The sequence below is a fragment of the Chiloscyllium punctatum genome, chromosome 32 (assembly GCF_047496795.1).
Source record: "Chiloscyllium punctatum isolate Juve2018m chromosome 32, sChiPun1.3, whole genome shotgun sequence".
NCBI classification, from domain to species: domain Eukaryota; kingdom Metazoa; phylum Chordata; class Chondrichthyes; order Orectolobiformes; family Hemiscylliidae; genus Chiloscyllium; species Chiloscyllium punctatum.
The window spans coordinates 28,689,212-28,708,017 of NC_092770.1; the positions used below are offsets into that span (position 1 = coordinate 28,689,212).

Below are 18,806 nucleotides of genomic sequence, written 5' to 3' on the forward strand. Positions count from 1 at the left end.
CACCCCTTTCCGCCTTCCACAAAGACCGTTCCCTCCGTGACTACCTGGTCAGGTCCACACCCCCCTACGACCCACCCTCCCATTCTGGCACTTTCCCCTGCCACCGCAGGAACTGTAAAACCTGTGCCCACACCTCCTCCCTCACCTCTATCCAAGGCCCTAAAGGAGCCTTCCACATCCATCAAAGTTTCACCTGCACATCCACCAATATCATTTATTGTATCCGTTGCTCCCGATGTGGTCTCCTCTACATTGGGGAGACTGGGCGCCTCCTAGCAGAGCGCTTTAGGGAACATCTCCGAGACACCCGTACCAATCAACCAAACCGCCCCGTGGCTCAACATTTCAATTCCCCCTCCCACTCTGCCGAGGACATGGAGGTCGTGGGCCTCCTTCACTGCCGCTCCCTCACCACCAGACGCCTGGAGGAAGAACGCCTCATCTTCCGCCTCGGAACACTTCAACCCCAGGGCATCAATGTGGACTTCAACAGCTTCCTCATTTCCCCTTCCCCCACCTCATCCTAGTTTCAAACTTCCAGCTCAGTTACTGCCTCCTTGACTTGTCCGACCTGCCTATCTTCTTTTCCACCTATCCACTCCACCCTCTCCTCCTTGACCTATCACCTTCATCTCCTCCCCCACTCACCCATTGTACTCTATGCTACTCTCTCCCCACCCCCACCCTCCTCTAGCTTATCTCTCCATACTTCAGGCTCACTGCCTTTATTCCTGATGAAGGGCTTTTGCCCGAAACATTGATTTCGCTGCTCGTTGGATGCTGCCTGAACTGCTGTGCTCTTCCAGCACCACTAATCCTGTACTCAATACTCTAACCAATAACAGAAAGTATACCAAACGCCACCTTCACTATCCTATCTACCTGCGATTCCACTTTCTTGGAGCTATGAACCTGCACTCCAAGGTCTCTTTGTTCAGCAACACTCCTGAGGACCTTACCATTAAGTGCATAAGTCCTGCTAAGATTTGCTTTCCCAAAATGCAGCACCTCTCATTTATCTGAATTAAACTCCATCTGGTCAAGATCCTGTTGTAATCTGAGGGAACCCTCTTCGCTGTCCACTACACCTCCAATTTTGGTGTCATCTGCAAACTTACTAACTGTACCTCTTATGTTCGCATCCAAATCATTTATGTAAATGACAAAAAGTACAGGATCTTGGAGTGAAATCAGAATTTTTAAAATACTTAACTAGAGTTCTGTAGTGCTGGTCAAAATACCATTGTTCGCTCATTGGTGTGTTTTAACTGTTGAAACTCCACATGAAGACCAAACGGCTGCTGCCAGGTGGGAATCTTCGCATTTCACCACATGGTCATACTATCGAAAAAGAATCATATCAAACCACAACACTAATGGGGTAGAAATTTTGATTTGCAGGCTTCATATATGAGTGCTTATAAGAACTAGAATGCAAATAATTTCCTTGAGTAAATCTTCTAACAGAAAATTTGTCAATTCTCCTGCTGCAGCAATAGTGCCTGACCTGCCATGCTTTTCCAGTACCACATTCCCAACACTAATATGGTCCTGTCCAAAAATCACGCTGACACCTTCTGGAGACTGGTGGATTTTGATCACTCTTCTAAAACATTACAGCATTATATGCTCAACCACATTAGGATAGGTTTATGGGGGATATTGTAATTACTAGTTAATTGAAGTGACTCAGTGGCCACTTCTTTCATGACAACACATTCTCTACTCCTCCAGACAGTGGAGAACTGTACCCGAAGTCATTTTGTTACTCAACCTTCAGCAAAGTTTGTGTGTGTGTATGCATGTAATAGGGATATGATCCCTGTGCAGTATGGCTAGAGATCAGAACTACAAAAGGATTGATGATGGCAGAACAGTAGTTGTTTATTTAGACTTTAGTAAAGCCTTTGACAAATTCCCACATGGAAATGAAGTTAGATCACATGGGATTCAGGGTGAGCTTACTAATTGGATACATAATTGCCTTAACAAGAGTAATGGTGGAGGATTTGATTTTTGTACTGGAGATCTGTGATTCAGTATTCTTTGTCATTTAAATAAATGATTTGGATGAGAATACAGAAGGCACGGTTAGTAAGTTTGCAGATGACACCAAAATTGATGGCATTTAGATAATGAAGATTTTCTAAGATTAGAAAGGGATTTTGATCAAATGGGTCAAGGGGCTGGAAAATGGCAGACAGAGTTCAATGTGGATAAATTGAAAGGTATTGCATTTTGGTTCAAAACAAAAACAAGAGGAGGGCTTATACAGTTTATAGTTGGGCTTTGCGTAGTGTTGCAAAACAGAGGGACCAAGGGATGCAGGTATATAATTCGAAGTTTTCGTCACATGTAGACAGGGTGGTTAAAAAGGCATTTTGGAAGCTTGCCTTCATTGCGAAGTCATGGTGAGGCTGCTTCAGGAATACTGTGTTCAGTTCCAGTCCTCCTCACCCAGTTATAGGAAGGATATTATTAAGCTGGAAAGAAGAAATTTATCTGGCTATGGGATGTTTGAGTTATCAAGAAAGGCTGGGACTTTTATCACAAGAGCATAGGTGGTTGAGAATCTGTGAAGCAGATTCTCCCAAGAAGACAGGAATACAGAGAAGAACAGAAAGCTGCCTGGTTTTTGAGAAGTTTTGTAAATCTTAATTGGACCAGTATTGTAGAGGGGAATGTAGAAGATAGGTTAAAGGAAGGGTTTGTAAATAGTTGTTAGTTAATGTGTTAAGAAATAAATAGTTCATGGTCTCTCAAATTTTCACAGGATAACTAGTTGGTGTTGAAGGTTTACCCAGTGTTGTAACAATACATAGAGTTAATGGTAGTTCCCTAGGACAGGGGATTTTTTTAAAGGTGAGAGGAGAGAGATTTAAAATTTCTTTTTAGACAGGTGATTTGCATGTGGAATGAACTTCCTAAGGAAGTGGTGGATTTAAATTTTGATATATAAATTGTAAAGGTTTGGAAGTATATCTATGTGCCAGGAGCAGGCAAATGGGACCAGTTTAGATGGGGATTATGTTCAGTATGGACTGGTTGGATAGAGGGTTAGTTTCCTTGTGATCAGTACAGTTATAGAATCATACAGCAAGTTATTGGAGATAGCTGTTCCCATTAGATTCAGAGTTCATGTTGGACACATTTGTCAGTATAAAGGACAATTTTTAATGACAAAATCCATTACATGCAGGACAGATATACAAATAGCTTTCTGGCATATTTCAGCACTCTTTCCATCCTATAAGTAATGTACTGAATTCTCATATATATCAGTTTATGTGAAATGGAGCTTCAAAAGATGACAACTACTCACCTACAGTAGGATATGACAAGCATTCTTTGCTAAAAGCACATATACAGCAGAATCAGCTGATGCATAATAGAATGCCTTGGGATGCTTGATATTCAGTGAGATTGTGAAGATGCTTGCCTGCTACAAGTGGTTGAACACCATATGGAAAATCAGATATGAGATTGTAACTAATGGTTCAGTTTCTGAGGCAACAAGAGGCTGCTCAAGCATCAGATTTCTGACTTGCATGTACATGCTATGGAATAGAGTAATTGCGTTGCAGTTACATTTTATAGCGCATTGTTTAATTCTTCATGAAAGTTACGAGGAGGTCCAACTATATGTTGGGGCAGGCTTGAGTTATTCCAAACAACCTTAAGCAGAGCATCATTGGGATTGTAGGTGGTTATACTTCTGATGAAAGTTCAAAACAACATTCCTTCTGCCATCAAGTTGGTACCCAATGTCAGAAAGCTATTGCTGACAGCTAGCAACCAACACCCTCACTGTTGAAATCAAATATCTTCACTAGTTATTTTACAAAAGGCTCAATCAATTCCATGCCACCTTCCATAACAATTCCATGTACCAAACAGTACTACAAACTAGAAAATGAGCTGGATATAAAGTTAAGAACATAGGTGGTGCAGTGGCACAGTGGTTAGCAGTGCCAGAGACCCGGGTTCAATTCCCACCTCAGGCGACTGACTGTGTGGAGTTTGCACATTCTCCTTGTCTGCATGGGTTTCCTCCCACAGTCCAAAAATTAGCCATGCTAAATTGCCTGTAGTGGTAGGTGACAGGGTCTGGGTAGGTTGCTGCTTTGAGGGGTTGGTGTGGACTTGCTGGGACAAAGGGCCTGTTTTCACACTAAGTAATCTAATCTAAGTAATCTAAAAACATTAAAAAGAAAAAAAAAGGGAGATGAGAGATTTTCCTGTTATTTCCACATCCAAATGCCATTATATAAGGACAGAAGCAAGAATTCAAAAGGGAGTAATAATTTTTACTGCAAAACTAAAGGATTCTGATGGCTGAGGAGCTACTATCCCCAGTCACTGTAAAACTCGAACGTTGTAACTGCATGGGGTATTTTTGTCCAAAATATCTCTATTTCAACACATAAGCCTCCTTGTCTTTGTGGACATCTTGGAATAACTTTGGGGATAATTTGATACCTTTATTAACTGACATTCTTTGTTCACTGGCAGCTCTTAGAAGGAAAGAGTTTTGAATCTTGTCTCATGCTGCTAACTGGATTTCACTGCATAGGTACTGACGTTCAGTGAGACCTGGCCACCTATACTGCATAACATGCTGCCTAAGGATAACAGATTTTCAAACATTTGCAAATACCCATCAGCAAATAGACCAAGCACGATGCAAGATCTGACTAATGCACAAACCCCAGTAAATTATATTTCAGGAATGTGACACACAATCAGACAATACTGTGAATGCACTTTTTTTAAAAAAAGAGATTTTTTTCCTAGTGTTCAGAGCATTCAGACATTGGATGAATGAGCATTTTGTGAACTTTGGTTTATCAGTAGAATAAAATCAAAATGTCCACCAAAGTTTAGGGGAGTCGAAACTAAAAGCTCATAAATAATAAGACACAGCCACCAATAAATCCATGGGGTACCCAGAACAGACTTGTTTATCCAAACAGCGATAAGAATGCAGAATATACTGCCACACTGAATAGCTAGGGAAAGTAAAGACATGAAGGGCAACAAATAAAATATGCTGGTAGAATACGAGGCAGGAGGGTCAGGGAGAGTTTAGACAACATAAAACAGAAATTGCTGAAAAAGCTAAGCTGATCTGGCAGCATCTGTGGAGAGAAAACAAGAATTAAGGTTTTGGGTTGAGTGACCCTCAGAACTCCTAGGAAGGGTTTCTCAACGCAAAACGCTAACTGATTTCTCTCCACAGATGCTGTCAGACCTACTGGGCTTTTCCAGCAATTTCTATTTTATTTTCTGATTTCCAGCATTTGCAGTATTTTGGTTTTTAACATTAAACCTAGCAAGGCAGCCTGTTAATGTAATGCTACAAGTAGATTTTGGAGGTTACAATTACCCAAGGAACTGAGATGTAGTCAGATGAATACTCAAAAATGTGACTAAATTGCCATTTTGCCATCAATTAGTATCAAATATGAATTGGCTCGAAAAGTTTACAGAAGCATCTTTGATCAGAGACATGAACCTCAGAGTTAAACGTGCCACAGCGGGGGTACTATATAGCATTATTTAATTCACTGAACATTGTACTCTTCATCAGTTCCAATAATCAACAGGCATCAGCACAAAACTAAAGTGATTCAGACACTGATTAGTTACATATGAACTTTGCAAGTTGTTTTTTGTGTGGAGATCTGAAATAAATGAGTGCAAACTAAAACAAAAATGTCCAGCCTCTTTTATTTAAAACTATAAACAGTCACCAAAGTAATTGAAGTCATCTAATGTAAAACTGCTGTGTGTTATTACTGCACATTCTACAGACAAAGCAGGAAATGGGAGAGTGTTCCCTCCTCTTGATGCTAATACATCAGGCAATAGGCAGTTATGAAAGATCACATAACACACCATTCAGGACATAACCCAGAGACAAAACAGGAATGTAGAATGGTACAATATTAAAGATGGAAGAACAAACACTAAAATACTGCACTATAATTGGATTGGAAAATAAATGTTATGAATAATGAAGAAAATACCATACCTGTACCTAATGTAAATATAACAGGGAGAAAAACCTGTATAAAATTCCTTATATTTAAACAATTTACAAATACAAAAAATCCTGTACAAGCACTACACTTGTACTAAGTGATACCTTTCAGTGGGTCCAAGTTAGGGTAAACCAAAAATACCTTCAATAGTTTTCTTCTACAAAATGACATGAGATATATTATTCCATACTCTTTCAACCAGCAAATGAGTTCTACAAGGTGTATAATACAAAAAAATCAGTTCCACAAAACTGCTTTTGACTTTACAGCTTCAGTACCATTGCAGAATTATTTACACAAACTTAAAGAACATTCATCCACTGCAGAGAATATATCACAATTACTTACAATTAACAGGAAACACTAAAAAATAAAGAGTTCTATAACCTAACAATAATGCTAATATATTACCACAAGCTGTGTTTCCAGTGATTGCAGTGGCATGAAATTTGGTTTATTTTATTCACAAATATTTACAAATGATCATGTGATAATAAATAAGTGAAAATATATTGGCTCAAGTATGAAAAGAAAACAAGCTACTGAATTCTAAACAGGAAAACAACTTCACTAGAAATAAGCTGCGACCTCTTGGATGGCAGAGTTTACATCCTGTGCGTCAACTTCTGTTCTACTTTACCCCAGTTTAGTCACTCATTACAAAATATAAAAACATCCTCATGGGGGGGTACAGGGCAAAAATAATTAATGCTATTATTTGATCCTTGTAGTCTCCCAATTTTTAGTATTTACTACTTGCAAACATTTTTTTAAAAAAGGTACTGGATTGCGAACAGACAATTGGTAATCCTATTAAAAGCTGGTCAACCACAGAATCAGTTTGTGATCAGAATGAAAAGCTTCTGTGCAACATGGAAAAAGATTTTAAAAAATTATGTCCGTAATGGCCTCTTCTCAACGTGACTTGCTGCTTTGTTCTGAAAGTCATTTACAGGTCATTTTAGAATACTGTACACACTGGCCGCATATGTAACGTCAACACACTGTTTCAGAGTTTATTTTCTGGTTGTTGTAATTGCTCTAGACGTACAAGTTCGAAAAGGCATTTGGCAAGAGTGCTAGAAGCTTCCATGTTGCTAAGGGCTAGTACAGACAATTGGTTCTCATGTCCCTTTAGTAATCTGCAAGAAAAACAAAGCACATATACCCACAAGTTAAAACAATTTCCAACTTCTGATGTAGGTTTATTCAAGAATTAATATGCTGCCAGATGCGTATGAAAGTGCAACATTATGTCAGCCTGAAATCCTTCAAATTGAGCAGCCATGCTATTGATTATTCCAACAGACATCTTCAGCTCTGTATGGAATTCAGTTGCACTTCCGTACTGAAACAGCATTGCAACCAAGTCGTCTAATTCCAAGTCGATGTAGAACAATGATGAAAATACTCATCTTCAGTTCGAGCTTGCATTCAGTATGGTCTTAAACAGGTTCACAAAATTCTCCAGCTTTATTACTGGACTGAATATATTGTGCAGTCTTAACTGTCCAGGGGAGCTAACAAGGCACTTGTGTACTTTGCCCACGAGGTCAATAGACAATAGGTGCAGGTGTAGGCCATTCTGCCCTTCGAGCCAGTACCACCATTCATTATGATCATGGCTGATCATCCTCAATCAGTATCCTATTCCTGCCTTATCCCCATAACCCTTGATTCCACTATCCTTAAGAGCTCTATCCAACTCTTTCTTGAAAGTATCCAGAGACTTGGCCTCCACAGCCCTCTGGGGCAGAGCATTCCATACACCCACCACTCTCTGGGTGAAGAAGTTTCTCCTCAACTCTGTTCTAAATGGCCTACCCCTTATTTTTAAACTGTGTCCTCTGGTTCGGGACTCACCCATCAGCAGAAACAGGTTTCCTGCCTCCAGAGTGTCCAATCCTTTAATAATCTTATAAGTCTCAATCAGATCCCCTCTCAGCCTTCTAAACTCAAGTGTGTACAAGCCCAGTCGCTCCAATCTTTCAATGTAAGATAGTCCCACCATTCCAGGAATTGACCTCATGAACCTACACTGCACTCTCTCAATAGCCAGAATGTCTTTCCTCAAATTTGGAGACCAAATCTGCACACAATATTCCAGGTGCGGTCTCACCAGGGCCCTGTACAGCTGCAGAAGAACCTCTTTGCTTCTATACTCAATTCCTCTTGTTATGAAGGCCAACATGCTATTAGATTTCTTCACTGCCTGCTGTACCTGCATGTTTGCTTTCATTGACTATGTACAAGAACACCTAGATCACATTGTACTACCCCTTTATCGAACTTGACTCCATTTAGGTAGTAATCTGCCTTTCTGTTCTTGCCACCAAAGTGGATAACTACACATTTATCCACATTAAACTGCATCTGCCATGCATCTGACCACTCACCTAGCCTGTCCAGGTCACCCTGTAATCTCCCAACATCCTCACACATTTCACCCTGCCACCCAGGTTTGTATCATCAGCAAATTTGCTAATATTACTTTTAATACCATCATCTATATCATTAATGTATATTGTAAAAAGCTGCAGTCCCAGCACTGATCCCTGCGGTACCCCATTGGTCACGGCCTGCCATTCCGAAAGGGAGCCGTTTATCACTACTTTGTTTCCTGTCAGCCAACCGATTTTCAATCCAAGTCAGTATTTTGCCCTCAATACCATGCACCTTAATTTTGCTCACTAACCTCCTACGTAGGACTTTATCAAAGGCTTTCTGAAAGTCCAGGTATACTACATCTACTGGATCTCCCCTGTCCATCTTCAGAGTTACATCCTCAAAAGATTCCAGAAGATTAGTCAAGCATGATGTCCCCTTCATAATTCCATGCTGGCTCTGACCTATCCTGTTACTGCTATCCAGATGTGTCATAATTTCATCCTTTATAACTGACTGCAGCATCTTTCCCACCACTGAGGTCAGACTAACTGGTCTATAATTCCCTGCTTTCTCTCTCCCTCCTTTCTTGATAAGTGGGACAACATTAGCCACCCTCCAATCCACAGGAACTGAACCTGAATCTATAGAACATTGGAAAATGATCACCAATGCATCCACGATTTCTAGAGTCACCTCCTTCAGTACACTGGGAAGTAGACCACCAGGTCCCGGGGACTTACCAGCCTTCAGACCTAACCATCTCTCCAACACCATTTCCTGCCTAATATAAATTCCCTTCAGTTCAGGTCCTTCAGCCACTATGACATCTGGGAGATTGCTTGTGTCTTCCCCAGTGAACACAGATCTGAAGTAGCAATTCAACTCTTCTGCCATTTCTTTGTTCCCCGTAATATATTCACCTGTTTCTGTCTTCAAGGGCTCAATTTTAGTCTTAACCGGTTTTTTCCTTTCACATATCTAAAAAAGCTTTTACTATCCTCCTTTATATTATTGACCAGTTTACCTTCGTACCTCATTTTTTCTCTGCGTATTTCCTTCTTAGTAATCCTCTGTTGTTCTTTAAAAGCTTCCCAGTCTTCCGTTTTCCCACTTATCTTTGCTAGGTTATACTTTTTCTCTTTTGACTTTATATGTTTCTTAACTTCCCTCGTCAGCCATGGCCACCCTTGCCTCCTCTTAGGATCTTTCTTACTTTTTGGAATGAACAGATCCTGCATCTTCTGCATTATACCCAGAAATACCTGCCATTGTTGCTCCACTGCCATCCCTGCTAAGGTATTGCACCATTGAACTTTGGCCAGCTCCTCCCTCATAGCTCCATAGTTCCCTTTATTCAACTGAAATACTGTCACTTCCGATTGTACCCTCTCCCTCTCAAGTTGCAGATTAAAGCTTATTGTATTATGGTCACTACCTCCTAATGGCTACTTCACTTAGAGGTCCCTGATTAAATCCGGTTCGTTGCACAACACCAGATCCAGAATTGCCTTCTCCCTGGTAGGCTCCAGCACCAGCTGTTCTAAGAATCCATCTTGGAGGCACTCCACAAACTCCCCTTCTTGGGGTCCAGTACCATCCGGATTCTCCCATCTACCTGCATGTTGAAATCCCCCATAACAACAAGTAATATCTTTGCAACAGGCCAATTTCAGCTCCTTATTCAACTTACATCCTACATCCAGACTACTGTTTGGGGGCCTGTAGATATAACTCCCATGTGGGTCTTTCTACCCTTAGAATTTCTCAGCTCTATCCATACCGACTCTACATCCCCTGATTCTAGGTCCTCCTGCGCAAGGGACTGAATATCATTCCTTACCAACAGGGCCACCCCACCCCCTCTGCCATCAGTCTGTCCTTACGAAAGCACATAAAAGGCCAAGGCCTTCTATCAAATCATTCAACAGTATAACCACTAAACTACTAACATGGAGCTCCTCACTACATATAATCTAAGCTCCCAAGAACCAAGCTGTGTCCCTCTCCAAGTACTGAACATCACTGGCTTGACTCCCAGTGATCAAATTCAAATTCATTGTCCTTTACAAATCCTCCAAAGAGTTGAAGCATCTTAATTTGAAAACTTCCTTCAGCACCAAAATCATTGCCCATGGCCAAATCCTTGGCTTATTTTAAAACCCCTCCAAGTATTTCTGACTTGGTAACAGAACTGAGCTTCTTTCAAAATGTTGATTTCCGACTGCCCAGGATGTTCCAGTGAACATGTTCCTATGTGAATAGCACCTTAAAAAAGCAAGTCTTTGTTCAGTGACTTCCAAAGTTCATGAGATTAAAAGGCTGTATCTCTCTAAAACCTTAGAGTACACCATCTATTTTGACTTTATTGCCAATAGCAGAATTCCACTCGTTGGTGAAGAAACAAAAATTCTCATTACCTGCGACCGCAATCTGAATACTTAGCAACATTTTTTAAAATTAAGGCAGCTGTCAACCGGATGTGTTTTGTTATCGGGCCTTCCTTTTCATCCTGGGAAAAAAAAAATTGAGAAAATTTCATTGGTTTTGAGAAAGAAAATATTATAGCCTGTAGGAAGCAAGTTACTCTAACTAACAGTTTAAATCAAATAGAACCCAATTCATTTAACTGACCATAAATCCTCTAAATGCAAGGTTCCTAGATCCCCGCCGCAATGCCACTAATGCAGCACTGGGATGATTCACAATAGTCTTCGGTGCTTTAGCAACGGAAGTAGCTCCAGCTGGTGTCTGCCTGTGGAATTAATAGAAGATTAATTAGGCCTCTGGAAATTATCTAAAACACCTGCAGCCCCTTGCTCCCATTCTCCCAAGAATGATGAAGGTGTCCTTCCTTTAAAGATCAGGGTTAAACAACTTGCATTTATATAAAAACAGAATGTGAAGAAACTCAACAGGTCTGGCAGTATGTGTGGAGAAAGAGTTGACATCACAAGTTCAATTACATAGTCTTCAAGGAGGTAAATATTTCAAAGTGCATTATCAGCATAATCAGATATAAATACACATGGGAACAAAGGAAGAGATTTTAAGAGGGGTAATCAAATGCTTGAATAGGCTTTAAGGGGTGCTTTGAGGAGAGAGTGGGAGCAAACTGTGGGAATAGACACAAGGTCAGAATCAAAGCCTGGTTGTAGTGGTAGGGGTGACTGCAGATACTATAGAGAGAAGGAAAGAAAAGGCCATGAAAAGAATATGAAGTATGATTTGCAGATGCTTGAGCATTACAAAATCAACATAGATCAGCATGAACACAGATCAGACAGGATTGGAATATAGCAGCAGAATGTATGTGAAAGCTGAGCCCTAGTATTTGGATGATATAACTAAGGGTAGCATACAGATGGGGAAGAGGAGGGACTGAGGACAGATCTTGGGGAAATTAGGAGAGTCTACAGTAGTTGGAATGGCAGCTATTGAGATTGCCAGGCCATGAATGGATAGTTCAGATTGGATTCAAGCAAGGGCAGTCTCCCCGTTCTGGACAACAAAGAAAAGATGCGGGAACTGGACACTGCAGAGTCAGACAGCTTTCACTCTGACCCTTCGGTCCAACCAATCCATGCTGAACAGAATCCCAAACTAAACTACTCCCACCTGTCTCCTCACGGCCCATTTCCCTCCAAACCTTTCCTATTCATGTACTTATCCAAATATCTTCTAAAGTTGTAACTGTACCTGCATCTACCACTTCCTCAGAACTTCCATTCTGCACGCAAACCCTGTGCAAAAAGATTGCCCCTCACATCTTTTATAAATGTCTCTCCTCCCACCTTAAAAATCTGTCCCCAATCTTGAAATTCCCCATCCAAGGGAAAATACAACTATTAACTCTATCTATACCCCTCATTATTTTATAAACTTCTATAAAGTCACCTCTCAACCTCCTAGGCTCTAATGAAAAAAACATTCCAGCCTTTCTTTATAACTCGAACTTTCCATAGCTAGCAACATCCTGGTAAAGCTCTTCTGAACCCTCTCCAGCTTTATAATATCCCTCCTATAACTGTGTGACCAGAACTAGACACAATATTCCAGAAGAGGCCTCACTAAATGTCCTGTATCCCCCACATAACATCCCAACTCCTAGGCTGAAAGGAATGAACAATGAATGCAAGTGTGCCAAGCCTTTTTAACCACCCTATTTATGTATGATACAAACTTCAAAGAATTCTGCACCTGAACCCTAGACCTGTCTGGTCTACAACAATACTGAAGACCCTACCATTAATTGTATAAACCCTACCTTTGTTTGTTGTACCAAAACACCTTGCATTCATCCAAATTGAACTCCATCTGCCATTTTCCAGCCCATTGACCCATTTGATCAAGATTCCTTTGTAATCTTAGGAAACCTTCTTCACTGTCTACTATGCCACAATCTCCTGGGGTTCAACACAAAGATGGCCTTCTTGATCTTTAAGGGACCCTACTCTCTCTTCAATTACCCTCTTGCTCTTAATGTACTTGTAGAATCTTCTTTGTATTATCCTTAGCCTGATCTGCCAATACTTTCTCATTTCCCCTCTGCTTTTTTGATTCCTTTCTTAAGAATGCAGCTACAAACTTCATATGAATCAGAGATTCAGTTGAACCAAGTCGCCTGTATCTAAAATAAGATTCTCATTTATTCCTGACTAGACTCTCAATATTTTTATTCGTCCATTGTTCCTTAATCTTACCAGTCTTACCCTTCACTAACAGGAGCATTATGCCTCTGAACTCTCGTCATCACACTGTTGACAGCCTCCCGCTTGTCAGACACCTATTTACTGCAATGAACTTTTGAAAGTTCTTTTCTCATACCATTAAAATTTGCATTACTCTAATTAAAATCTTTAACTTTTATGGAAGGATTATCCTTTTCCATAACCATTTTAGAATTCTGATCGCTAGACCCAAAAAGTGTTCTCCCACTTGTACTTCAGTCACATGCCCTGCCTTATTGCCGAAAAGGTCTACTTTTGCTCCTTCTCCAGTAGAAACATCCAAATATTGATAAAGAAAATTTCCTTGAACACATCATCCAAACCTCTAACATTATGGTAACCCCAGTCAAAGTTAGGAAAATTAAAATCACCCATTATTACAACCTTATTATGCTTAAATATATCTGAAATATCCTGATTTGTTTCTCAATTTTGCTCTCACTATTTGCAGGGGAGGGGTTGACAGTACAATCAAGGTGATCTTTCTTATTACTAATTTCTACCTATATATTTTCATCAAATGACTTTTCAGCAGTAATATATTCTTTAATCAAAAATACCACACTCCTTTCTTGTCTCCTTTCCTATCTTTCCAAAAGCATCAAAAACTCAGAACATTGAGCTGCCAGTCTTGTCCATGTCTCAGCCAAATTTCTGTAATAGCCATGATGTCCCAATTCCATGTTCCTAAACATGTTGGTGAGTTCATCAGTATTACCTGTGAGACGTCTTGCATTGAAATAAATGCAATTTAATTCTTCAGAGTTACTACACACTCGGACTCTCTTTTGTCTTTCTTTTCTAAGTGACTTGCACTCAACTCTTCACATTCGGAACATTCCCCATCAATCTTTCTATTTACACTGCTACTTTGAATTCCTCCACTCCTCTAGGGGTATAAAGTCTTCCTTAATGGAACCAATATCTCAAACATTGCAGCAAAGAGCTCAAGGAGGAATAATACCCCATGATCAAAGTCATAAGAGAATTTAATTTGTAATTTCTGTTTGCATAATTTCATTGCTGCGGCCAGGGAGAAAGTCTGATCAGAGAACTTCAGACACAGAGTTGCTGGAAAGGTGGACAAAGATTTGGGAGATGACTATACATTCAAGGATGTGAGATAAAAACGTTAAGCCTTAAGAAGGGGCAATGGTTTACAAAACAGAGGGGTGTCTTGAGCAGAATTGTATGAGTTTTGAAAGGAACATGTTCAGGATGGGACCATTTCCAACATGAGCTTACATGGCAAAAAAATCAACAGTTTAGAGGAAAGGGGGTAAAAAGAATAGGATGTGGGCATCTTGAAAATTATGCGCTCAGAGAGGACAGGAGGAAAGATGGAAGAAAAAAAACTACAGACAGATGTGACTTCAGGGCTAGGACACGTACAGTCCAAGGTGATGTAGAGCAGGAGGACTGATTGTTCAGTTATTCAGTTACGTTAGCACGTGACTTAAATAGACTTCCAAATGGAAGGGCTAAAATTCAATAATTTAGTGTTGCAATTATACTGAACTCTAGAAATATCCAATACTTAAAGACCAGTGCTTTCTTCCTTACTTATTGGAAGTTTGTTGGTTTCCACCTTGTGCTTGCTCTTCAAGCTTCTTCAGTCCTGTAAGGAGTGCTTCTTTTGTGCAGTGTTTATCCTATTCATAAAATAAAATTCAACCATCGCTATATTACCACATGTTTATAGTCAAAACAAATAAACACGCTGCCATTTCATAAATCTTTGCAGTTACATACTTGTAAGTGAGTAATGAAGGAGAATCTCTGCCGTGGAAAATGTTCACAAGCTTCCCACATACATGCCCCTGGATATACATCTTTCCCTCCATGCTCAGTTGCTGCGTGGTAGTATACTTGAGATGGAGATTCAAACCACCTAATATTTGACAGAAAGATATTTTAAAATGATCCAGAATTCAACCCCAAATGTACTTTACTGCTAGTTTTTCATTGGACCAGTTGTGTGCTCCGCTATTTGACAGAAGCAGGTAAGGACCACCAATCCTGTTGTTTCAAAACAAAAAAGTTTCCTCCAACAATATCTTCCTAACGCATTTCATGGTTAACATCTCATTATGTATTTTCCTACTTTCCCCCAAAGAGACCTTGTAATACAGGCTCATCATTCCTTGAAAAGAGAATCGCAGGTAGATAGAATGGTGAAGGTGGCATTTGGTAAGCTTTCCTTTATCAGTCAGTGCATTGAGCATAGGAGTTGGGAGGTAATGTTGCAGCCGTACATGACATGGGTTAGGCCACTTTTGAATATTGCATGCAATTTTGGTCTCCCTGTTATAGGAAGCATGTTATGAAACTTGAAAAGGCTCAAAAGTTAACTGGAGGCAGCTAATTGCAGGAAATCTATATCAGAGTTGTGGGAGACATTCAAAAGATGGGCCAACATGTACCTGCAAACATGAAGGGTGGGAGCAACAAGTCCAGAAAATGCTGTATGAAAAGTTATGCACAGAGTTGGGAAAAGGAAATAAAAAAGGAAGGTTTTGGTACGCACTAAAGGTTCAAATCCCCTAAAACTATATGAAAAGAGAAATTTGGAGAGCTAAGAGGGGACATTGAATACAGGTACAAAATACTCAATGGAGAGAAAGGGTGATGCAGGTTAGAAATGAGGGAGGATGATTTGAGACATATTTGAGTGAATTAACATTTGGGGAAAAGGACATATTAGCACTTTTAGTAAGCTCGAAAGTGGATAAATCCCCAGACCCAGGTGAAATGTACTCTACGTTGTTGTGCAAATAGAGGGAGAATAGTGCAGGGGCTCTGATATTAATTGTCATATCCTCGCTGATCATAGTAATGGTGCCATTATTGGTCAGAAAGTCTACTGGGGGGAAAGATCTGAGGGACTGAATTAGTTTCTACTTGGAGGTGGCAAAGATTCTGTTTCACAACAGAATTGCACGCAATATTCCAACAGTGGCCTAACCAATGTCCTGTACAGCTGCAACATGACCTCCCAACTCCTATACTCAATAGTGGGCGGCACGGTGGCACAGTGGTTAGCACTGCTGCCTCACAGCGCCAGAGACCCGGGTTCAATTCCCGCCTCAGGCGACTGACTGTGTGGAGTTTGCACGTTCTCCCCGTGTCTGCGTGGGTTTCCTCCGGGTGCTCCGGTTTCCTCCCACAGTGAATTGGCCATGCTAAATTGCCCGTAGTGTTAGGTAAGGGGTAGATGTAGGGGTATGGGTGGGTTGCGCTTCGGCGGGGCGGTGTGGACTTGTTGGGCCGAGGGCCTGTTTCCACACTGTAAGTAATCTAAATCTAAATTAATTAAGGATAGTTAGAGTGGCTTTACAAATGGGGAGGTCATGTCTAACAATTTTGAATTTTTAACAAGTGGTGACTAGGTGAATAGACGAGGGTAGTGCGGTTAATGTAACTATGGACTTTTCAGACTTTGGACAAGATGCCAAATTGCCCATGGTATCCAGGGCAATTTTGCCAAATTGTATCCAAGATTAGATTATTGACAGGAAGCAGAGGGTGACAGTCAAATGCCATTTCATTATTTGGAAACTGCATCCAGCGATTTGGCACTGGGCCCCTGCTGGGTGTCATGTACGTTAATGCCGTAGGCATGAAATGTAAGAGGTAAAATTAATATGTTCACAGATGACATGGACATTGATTGTCTGGTTAAGAGCAAGGAGGAAACCTTTAGATTACAGGACAATATAGATGGGTTGGTCAGATGGGATAAGTGGAAAATGGTATTTAATGCTGAAAAGTGGGAAAAATGATATATTTTCGGAGGATTAACAAGACAAGGGTCATACATTGAATGGGAGGATCCTATGAAGTACACAGGACCACAGGGATCTTGGCATGCATGTCCATGGATCCTTGAAGGCAACAGGTCGGGTGGCTAAGAAGGCATATTGGATATTTGTCTTTCTTAGTCAAAGCACTGAATGCAAAAGCAAAGAGTTACAATGGAGCACTATTAGTTAGAACTATTTATGGTTCTGGATGTCACACTACAGGAAGAATATGATTGTATCAGAGAGGGTGCAGAAGAGATTCACCACAATGTTGCCTGGACTGCAGCATCTCAACTATGAAGAGGGACTAGATGGGCTGGGATTGTTTTCCCAAGAGTAAAGGTGGCTGAGGAGAATCTGATTGAGGTGTACCAAGTTCTGAAGGGCAAAACGCAGTAGACTATGAGAAACCTTTCCCTTCATAGAGGTGTCAACAACAAGGGGCTCAGTTTTAAGGTAAGGAACAAGGGTTCAGAGGAGATTTGAGGAAAGCCCTTTTCTCCCAGAGTGTTTGGTGGAATTCAGTGCCTACGAGGGTGGCAGAGCTGGAACCCTCCATTAAGAAATATTTATATAAACACTTGAAATATCAAAGCAGACAAGGCTACAAGCCAAGTGCTGGAAAACAGGATAGGAATAGATGGACATTTGATAACCAACACAGGAAGGGTTGAACGGCCTCTTTCCATGCTATTAAAAACTGTGATTCCATAGCCCAAGGTTTCTTCTATACAGTTAAAAAAAGCATATCCTCCTAGATAGCTACCGTGGAAGCTCCAAGGATCTATCTTTTGCCCCTTCTCTTTCTCATTGTCACTGAGAGGGAGCGTGTCATTGTCTAAAAACACAAGGTCAAGTTTCCATCTGTATGCTGATATTCAAGTGTGTCTCATCATCACCTCTTAACTCGGTTGTATCCACAAGTTGAAATTTCCTCCAATCAAACACAACACCAAAGCTTCTGTCTTTCCAATCCAAAATCCATTCCCTAGCCAGTGACACTGACTCTCTCTAGTCACCTGACCACACATCACCAAGATCACCAACTCACTCTCTGCTACTGAAATTTTCTCCTGGTCAGACTCTCACCTTCCACATTCCATAAAACAAAAATTATCCAAAATTGCTTCCCCCTTTCGAACACTAAATCAATTTTCCTATCTTCTGTGTTCACTGAACTCATGCTGGATTCCAAATCTGTCCAACGTAGGAGGTCCTCCAAATTGCTATAAAATCTTCTCTATACCTACATTCTTAAATTCTGACCTCTTCCGCATTTCCAATTTTAATTGTTCCAACATTGTCAGTCTGCCTTCAACTTGCTTGCACCCTCAGGCTCTGGAATTTCTTTTGCATGCTTCTCTATTTCCCTTTACGATGCTCTATTAAAACACTCTCTTCCCAGTGTTGTGGGGATCAGTCTCAACTTTTGTTTCTACTCCTATCAAGCACACTCGGACATTTTACTAATTTCAAAGACAGCATTTGAGTGCAAGTAATTGTTGCAATGGTATTTAAATTTAAAATTAATCTTTTGTAGAAAAAAATGTCTAGTTTAGGGTGTAGGTTTGCTCGCTGAGCTGTAGTTTTGATATCCAGACGTTTCATTACGTGGCTAGGTAACATCATCAGTAGCAACCTCCAAGTGAAGCCAGCTGTTGTCTCCTGCTTTCTATTCATATCTTCATATAACTAGACATGAAAACATGTCTAGTTTTCAAAAATATTAGATTTAAATATAATACATTTGACGATTATAATATAAAAATTCCAATTGGATTATTAAAATTAACAAACAAAATATGGTCCAGAGTCAAAGTGTGGCACCAGAAAAGCACAGCAGG

At 40.4% G+C, this 18,806-nt stretch overlaps 1 protein-coding gene across 2 annotated transcripts in view; it reads right to left on the reverse strand.

The window, feature by feature from the left end:
* Positions 1-5,713: 5,713 nt before the first annotated feature.
* Positions 5,714-18,806, reverse strand: part of arid2 (AT-rich interactive domain 2) — a 136,950-nt gene continuing 123,857 nt past the window's right edge. For both annotated transcript variants that reach the window (XM_072551951.1, XM_072551952.1), the window contains 5 exons: positions 14,912-15,050; positions 14,723-14,811; positions 11,064-11,184; positions 10,850-10,941; positions 5,714-7,186 (listed from right to left, as the gene is read on the reverse strand). In XM_072551951.1, the coding sequence (XP_072408052.1) occupies positions 7,054-7,186; positions 10,850-10,941; positions 11,064-11,184; positions 14,723-14,811; positions 14,912-15,050 (574 nt within the window). In that variant the 3' untranslated portion in view covers positions 5,714-7,053. The remainder of the gene's footprint in view (positions 7,187-10,849; positions 10,942-11,063; positions 11,185-14,722; positions 14,812-14,911; positions 15,051-18,806) is intronic.